Source organism: Limulus polyphemus, unplaced genomic scaffold (genome assembly GCF_000517525.1).
Source record: "Limulus polyphemus unplaced genomic scaffold, Limulus_polyphemus-2.1.2 Scaffold5003, whole genome shotgun sequence".
Classification (NCBI taxonomy): Eukaryota; Metazoa; Arthropoda; class Merostomata; order Xiphosura; family Limulidae; genus Limulus; species Limulus polyphemus.
This window is the reverse complement of record NW_013670613.1, coordinates 38,849-47,668: the sequence shown is the minus strand read 5'-3', so window position 1 is coordinate 47,668 and position 8,820 is coordinate 38,849. Positions and strand designations below refer to the sequence as shown.

General features: G+C 31.6%; 1 protein-coding gene across 1 annotated transcript in view; it reads left to right on the top strand.

The window, feature by feature from the left end:
• Positions 1-8,820, top strand: part of LOC106471982 (uncharacterized oxidoreductase YhdF-like) — a 15,760-nt gene that overhangs the window by 2,949 nt on the left and 3,991 nt on the right. The window contains exons 3-7 of the mRNA XM_022400597.1: positions 103-242; positions 2,577-2,669; positions 3,792-3,877; positions 7,382-7,475; positions 8,033-8,102. Coding sequence (XP_022256305.1) covers positions 103-242; positions 2,577-2,669; positions 3,792-3,877; positions 7,382-7,475; positions 8,033-8,102 — 483 coding nt within the window. The remainder of the gene's footprint in view (positions 1-102; positions 243-2,576; positions 2,670-3,791; positions 3,878-7,381; positions 7,476-8,032; positions 8,103-8,820) is intronic.

The window sequence follows — 8,820 nt, the reverse complement described above, 5'->3', positions numbered from 1 at the left end:
ATTCATGAACTAACTGTCAGTTATTTGTCTGTTTGTTTAAAAGTTATAAAAACTTTTTTACGTCTACAAATAAAATACTTGTGTGGATATCTAAATATTTAGGTGCTAGTTCAGGAATAGGTAGAGCCACTGCTGTGTTGTTCTCACGCCTGGGAGCGAGGCTAGCTCTGACTGGAAGGAACCAAGAAAATTTGACAAAATCTGCTGAAGAATGTGAAACAGCTTCACCTTATAATCTAAAGGTTTGACTGAACATTATATAACATAGACGTATTTAATAAATAAGGAATGTTTAAATAAGTATTACTAAAATGTAGTAATTTGTAAATGACATTATAATCTAAAGGTCTGACTAAACATTATATAACACAGACGTATTTAATACATAAGAAATGTTGAAATAACATTTACTGAAAATGTAGTAATTTATAAATGACCTTATAATCTAAGGTTTGACTAAACGTTATATAAAATAGAAATATTAATACATAAGAAATGTTTATATAACAATTACTGAAAATGTAGTAATTTATAAATGACGCCATATCGTTTATAACTGAACTAAAATATGTTCATATAAATTGGAACCGTTTTTCCCAAGATGGAGAAAATAATGAGCAAGTCTGATTTAGTTCGACCTTTAATTGAGAAGGAGAAGAAGGAAATAGAGAAACATATATTCTGGTTCTGTGAAGAAAAAACAAATGGAAATATCCTCGTATCACGGTTCTATAATGTATTATTTGATAGATACGTAACTTGTCTTAACCCAAAATATTTGTTCACCAACACATAAACAAACACCTGCACACAGAGAAATCAAATATAGAACATAAATAACTAAAAGTTCCAAATATTCAATTCAAAAACGTCCAACTCGAGTGCAATGTGGTTAGTAAACAAATGTTTGTTTAGTAATTAAAACATAATAAATTATAATTAAAACGAAATACATTGTAATTATAATAATCGATTATAATTAGAATGTAATATATTATAATTAGAACGTAATAACTTTAATTAAAACGTAATGAATTATAATTAAAACGAGATACATTATAATTATAATAATCGATTATAATTAGAATGTAATATATTATAATTAGAACGTAATGAATTATAATTAAAACGTAATAATTATAATTACAACGAGATACATTATAATTATAACAATAGATTATAATTAGAATGTAATAGATTATAATTAGAATGTAATAGATTATAATTAGAATGTAATAGATTATAATTAGAATGTAATAGATTGTAATTAAAATGTAATAGCTTATAATTAGAACGTAATAAATTATAATTATAACAATCGATTATATTAAAATGTAATAAATTATAATTAAAACGAGATACATTATAATTCTAACAATTGATTATAATTAGAATGTAATAGATTATAATTAGAATCTAATAGATTATAATTAAAACGTGATAACTTGTAATTAAAACGTAATAAATTATAATTAAAACGAGATGCATTATGATTAAAACAATGAATTATAATTAGACTGTGATACAATAGAATTGAAATGTTATAAGTTATAATTAAAACGTAATTACATAAATAAGAAAATTAACATAGTACTTTATTTTATGAAAAGATATATCTTAATTATTTCTTAATAAAATCATAAATAATTTTGATTTCAGAAATTGTTATTTTTTTACTGAAACTTTTATTTTTTTAAGTAAACTCTATATGGTTCAAATTCAGCAGTCTCTTCTCCAAAATGTTTTTCTTTATAAATTTGTCATTTTTATGATATTAATAATACTTATATAAATATAATAGTACTGTCTGTTGTACGCCCATGTAACTACTTCGCCTCCTGTTGATGGATCTTCACCGAAATTGGTATGGAGATTCATTAGGTCCATGAGGGAGAACATACAAACTTTCTATTTTTGTGGTTTTTACGGGCATTTTTGCGTTTGTTACCACTACCTTGTCTCCTATAGATGGATCTTTACTTATTTACTAATTAGACTGATTCTGAAAGTTCATAATGAGTTTGTCGTTTAGTTTTTTTATTATTATGTGAGAAACTCGAAAGATATTAAAAACAAAAAATAGAAAAAGTTTGTTCAACTATTTCTTTACGAGTTACAGCTTGTAAAGTAAGGAATTTTGTTAATTTCCCAAACTTTCGTCTAGCTAAGCCATCTAGCGCCGAAACATAATAATCCCAAAATACTTTGATATTAAAATGATATTAAAATGATACAAATGATATTAAAAACAACAACAACAACAAAAATAAAATAAATAGATTCTAAGTATTTAATTTCAACACATACAAACTTTACACTAAGGATATTTTTTAAGCAGTGCAATCATACTCAAGTACATAGGTTTATAGTTCACTGTAAAAAGTGAAATACCTGAAATATTTTTAAATTGTTGTTAAGTTTTCTTTTTCATAACTTATTACATTTTTAATACGATAACAAATTCTGTAGAAACAATATAACATGAAACAATACTTTAACAGAACAATTTACTGCACGACTCAGTATGTTTATTTCTGTTTTTTAACTCAAAAAGTTCACTTTCTTTTGTATTTCAGCCTTTGTGTATCGTCGGTGATGTAACCATAGAATCCGATATTGATCGGATTATGAAGTCAACAATTGACACCTATGGAAGACTGGATATTCTGGTGAGTTTATTTACTAGAAAAAATATAAATGAACCCATTGTTTCTGATCAAAGTTTAAGCCTGGCAGGTCCACCTATAGACAGGAACAAGAAAGGCTTTATACTACCAGTAAAGAAACGAAATTAGTACCATTTTAAAATAAGCTATTTCTACTTAGTCTGTGGTTACCTTTTTTATGTATTTACGTTCGACTTGGTGTTTCTCTTTTCTAATTGTATACAAAGGGGGTTTCTTTTCATGGGGCAGGGAGGAACCGTCTTCCATAACTCAACCCCTTATACTTTATGCAATTATCACTTGAGTTTTGTTACAGTCACTTCAACAGACACAGTCAATGTCAATGTGACGACATACTTCTATGACTCAATACCAGCCATCTTTCGTACATCATTCTAAATTTGATTATATATTTAGTAGGAGCTTCAGAACACGGCTCTTGTGTTACTTTTCTAAACCTAAATGTTGGTGTGTTATATTGTTTACAACTTTCTAAGAGGGGTTCCTACTTTACATACAAAGTATCAAGATGTTACTGGGTTTCCTCCGATGATAAGTTGGTTAAATTTATCCACTATCTCTGTTACACAAATTAGAAATCGTTCTAGAATAGCCAGTTTTTTACCACCTTCTCTTGCTTTAACGATATAGTTAAATACTAACAAAAATCCTTTCTTTGAAAAAATAAAACACTTTTCACACTTTGATAATCACGGAATAAGGATACATTCTGTTATGTAATCTTCCTTAGAATTCATCTGGTCTTGTCAATCACCACTCTTTAATTGAAATGTCACAATAGAATCGGAAGTTTGAATCTTGATAGTTACAGATCATGGATATAAAATAACTCCCTATACCCACTAAATGTAAGAGGTGGGGAGAAAATAGAAATTCTCTCACGTGAATAGATCGTCATAGCAAGTGTGGCCTGGTAACAAAGTCAATCAACATTAGAAGTTACAGTTATAACTCTAACAGCTGGCGAAACACTAGAAACCCAAATCTATAATATTTTGTGATACAGTCAATATTTTACACGACTTTTATTTTGAATCCGAAGAAGATAAATTAATAGGAATGTCAGAGGAACGTAGGAACATTAACAATGTTGTTTCTCTTCAGGTTAACAATGCTGGTATGGTAGCACTGGACTCTGCTCAAAAAAGTTCTTTGGAGGGACTAGATTTAGTGTGGAAAACCAATGCTCGGTAAGGAAGTTTACATCTACTAAGTATGTAGAAAAATAAGGAATATATACATATAGTAGATACATAGAAAATAAAGAGAGGACTATGTATATATACGATCTGTAGTCAAATAAAGAAAAATACTGATACACATGATAGTTATATAGAAAACAATAAGGAAAATAATCGCAATCTGTGGGTCGCGATTTCCAATCCCCGTCACACCAAACATGCTCGCCCTTTAAGCCGTGGGGCGTTACAATGTGACGGTCAATCCCACTATTCATTGGTAAAAGAGTAGCCCAAATGTTGGCGGTGGGTGGTGATGACTAGCTGCCTTCCTTCTAGTCTTACACTGCTAACTTAGGGACGGCTAGTGCAGATAGTCCTCGTGTAGCTTTGTGCGAAATTAAAAAAACAAACAAACAATTTACACACATGGTACATTTATAAAAAAAGCTAGTAGTGTTACTCGGCGTTACCCGGGTTTTCCAAAAAAACCCTACTATTTCTGTTTCCCCATTCCATATTTCGATAAATATGTAATATTATGTTGAATTAGCTATAATGTAAATTGAAAATATTTTTATGAATGTGATACCGTATTCACATAATGACATTCATGTATGAAATACACTGCAAACAAAATACAGTAGTTTACTTTATAATGTTTCATCTTCTAAGCTAAATTAAAATAATTTAAACAAATTTTAAAGCCAGCCCTTATCATTCATAGAGTTATCAACCCTTTTCTTAAACTCACTTAAATATACAGTCTCTACAACATCTGAAAGCAATCCATTCCAAAAGCGAACCACCCTGTTAGAAAGATGAAAGTGTTTTAGCTTAAGATGACTCCTACCTTGCCAAAATTTATATTTGTGTCCCCTAGTCCTATTATTCTCACTGTTAAATATGAAAAAAATATGATGCATCAACACTATTTATTCCCTTTTCAATCTTAAACACCTCAATCAGATCCCCCTCCAACTCTTCTTTTTTCAAGAGAAAACAATTTGAGAGATCTCAGCCTCTCCTCGGATGACAACACCTCCATCTCAGGCACCATTCTAGTAACTCTTCACTGAACCCTTTCCAACAAGTCAACGTTCTTCCTAATGTAAGGAGTCCAAGACTGAACACAAATGCAGCCTAACCAGTGACCTGTTCAATGAAATTATAACCTCTTTAGACTTGTATTCAAAATTTCTATAGATACAACCTAAAATCCTATTTGCTCTACCACTAGCAACAGCACACTGCTTCGGTGGCTTTAGAGACTGATCGACTATTACACAAAGCTCTCTTTCCTTCATAACATTATCAAGGTTATTCCCTTCCAAATTATACTTATAGTTAAAATTATGATAACCCACGAGCATTATCTTGCATATATTATAATTAAAACCCATTTGCCATTTATTTGCCTAACTCATCTGCAAATTTAAGTAATTTATTGACTATTCCTTCATCTATATCATTGGTGTAAATCAAAAAGAGCAAAGGTCCTAAAAGTGAGACCTGAGATATCCCACTTGTAACACTAATCCAATTTTACTGCACTCCATTTTTAACAACCTTCTGCTTTCTTCCATCCAACAACTCTTCTATCTAATTTGTTAACTTATCCCCCACACCTATAGAGATAATTTTTTTACAATCCTTGTATGTGGCACCTTGTCAAATGCTTTCTGAAAATTCAGATACACCCTTACCCTCATCTGCATAAGCAGCAACCTTTTCAAACAATGTCAAAATATTTATAAGGCTAGATTTTCCCTTAGTGAAACCATGTTGACTATCCAATAGAATTCTAAACTTTGTTATATGACTTTGCAAAGCATCTTTTTAACATACTTTCCAAACTTTCACACAACTGATCTAAGACTAATGGATCTATAATTACGGGGATAATTTTTATCACCTCCCTTGAAAAGAGGAGTTACTTTAGCTAACTTCCAATCCTCTGGTACTTACCCACTTCTGAAGGACTGACAAAAATAGTGGTAAGTGGCTCACATATCCACTCTTTTACCTCCTTCAGAACCCTTGTGGAAATATTATCTGGCTCATGAGCCTTACCATTTTATAAATTCCCAATTTTTCTTAACCAGCTCACAATTAATGCAGTCATCATGTGGAATACTGTCTAAATCTTTACTATTAAAAAGTGAAGAAAAAGCAGAATTTAATAACCCAGCCATCTCATAATATTTTAGATGCAAGGGATACATCAGCTAACAGTGACTTTCAGGAAGTTAGAAAGAGTAATATTAGAGTAAAAAGTGGTGAATTTAGTTATAACGAGTCGATTCTGTTGAGCAACAAATTTCAGCCCTTGGTTTCTGCAGACGAGGAACTATTGAAGGGAAGTAAAACAGAAGTGTCAGAGAGGGATGTGGATGATAAGGAGATTATAGTTAGAGGTGATTCCTTGACAAGGCATGTGTATAGAATAGTCTGTGGAGTAAATAGGGAGAAAATAATCAGATTATGCTACCCAGGGACACAGGTGAAGGACATAACTGACAGAGGAGGAGATAAAATAATATTCTAATTCTCCATACATTTCTTTTGTGTGTGAGGTTAAATATATGATGTATCAGTAGGTGTATAAATAATAATCTATAACTAAATAGACCTGTCTATTCTAATGCTAAGCGCCGTACCAGTTATACAGACTTGACTTTAATTTGTTTGTTTGTAATTATACACAAAGCTACACAAGGGCTATCTGTGCTCTGCCCACCACGGGTATCGAAACCCGGTTTCTAGCGTTGTAAGTCCGCAGACATAAGCTAGGCCTACTGTTTGCTTTTCCACACAAGATATTTTAATTCTGCACACATTTCTTTTGTGTGTGACCTTAAGTATCTGATTGTATTAGTACATGTATAGTTAACGATCTTTAACTAAATAGGTCTATAGACTTGTATATCAACGAAAAATTGTCGTTTGGCGCATCTTTACGTGAGGGAAGTGTGACCTGTGCAGTGAATGCGACGGACAAGCAACCAAGCAAACAAACAAACAGAGAGATTTTTAGTTTTATATATAAATAAGGAAAGATCTTTATACATATATTAGATATATAGATAAGGAAAATATTGTAAGGCAAGCTTCTGGAAGTTTTAATCTTTAGTTTATTGTGAAAAAATTCGTTACGATTCATATGTTGGAATATTATTTACTTTATTAAAATAAAACAATGTGTACGTTACAATATAATTCATTATTAATTAATTCGTCTTAAAGTAAAATGTAGAATTAGTGGATATGAAATATCAAGTAATATAGAAAATATTCATAAATGAAATACATTTAAAGATGAGATTCTAGTAATTTGTAAATTATCTACAACTTTTCTTATTGGAAACTTTCCATGATCGTTGTAAAATAGCTTGGCAATAAATATTCTGTAGAGATATCCGACCGTTCGTCGATTTGTTTGTGTAGTAGCGCCATCTATTGCTATAATAGTTAGTTTTAAAGATGTTTAATATATTTTCTTCTATGTTTTCAAAGAGCTGTCTATCACTTGACGATGCTAGCTGTCCCTCACCTGATTGAAAGTAAAGGCTCCATTATCAACGTTTCGAGCATTCTCAGCAAAAGGGGAGTAAGTACTCTAACATTGAAGAGCCAAGTGAAAAATTGTAGCTTTTAATTTAATTAAAATGTGTCAAGGAGTGGTATTTTTGGTTATAAATTTTCCGTGTGTAATATATTTCATTTCTCCTCTTATTGTCACGTTAATTTTTATCCTATAATTTACTTTATCCCCTTTCGATCGTGGTGTTATTCATCATGAGTTTTTAGTCATAAGATAATTTGGAACACTCACTGTTAGCGACACTTTCGGTCATAATCCTATAAGAGAATTAGAGTAGTTAAAACTTAATTCAAAGCTTTGGTTTGTTTGAAGTTAAGCACAAAGCTACACAATGAGCTATCTGTGCTCTGCCCACCACGGATATCGAAACCCGGTTTCCAGCGTTGTAAGTTCGTAGACATACCGCTGTGCTACTGTGGGGACAAAGCTTTGGTCAGATGTATTTAATACTATTGATGTCTATGGAAACGAAACATGACATTATTTTCACTGACTATGACAATAAGCATAATTGTCATAGTGGATCTAATTTATAATAAATATATTTTGTCGAATCTTTCTAGGATGCAACAGGACTTTCCTATAGCATGTCTAAAGGCGCTTTAGATCAATTTACCAGAAGTGTGGCATTAGGTGAGTTTATTAATAAATGTACGAAATTTTGAGAACCAAACATGTTTTCATATTTAAAAACTAACCTGGGACTGTTTATTATTATGAGTTATTTTTGAAGCAAGGTTTTGTTTATTTGTTCGTTTTCATCATTACAAGGAGCTACCAACACAACTAGTTTCTATAACATCTTTAATTAATTAAAATCTTAAGCCTAAAAATAAACGAACTGATGTTATAGAAGAAAACACATTTCAATCTGCGTTTTCTTTACATGATTTTTATTCGGACTTTACATTTAATTTTATTACTAGAATACATAAATTCTCGAACTTCAGTCATTAAGGTTGTTGTTAGTGTAACCATGACAACTGACTGTTTGTTGGTTTTGGATTTCGCACAAAGCTACACGAGGGCTATATGCGCTAGCCGTCCCTAACTTAGCAGTGTAAGACTAGAAGTCATCACCACCCACCGCCAACTTTTGGGCTACTCTTTTACCAACGAAAAGCGGGATTGACAATCACTTTATTACGCCCCACGGCTGAAAGGGCGAACATGTTTGGTGGGACGGGGATTCGAACACGCGACCCGCAGATTGCGAGTCGAGCTCCCTACCCATGCCGGGCCGACAACTGGCTGAAAAAATGTCAGCCTTTCTTTTTGTATTAATGAACAGTTCATAAAGATCTTGTTTTTTCCGTTGCACGTTTTATCCTCCTTCATCATAAATACACGA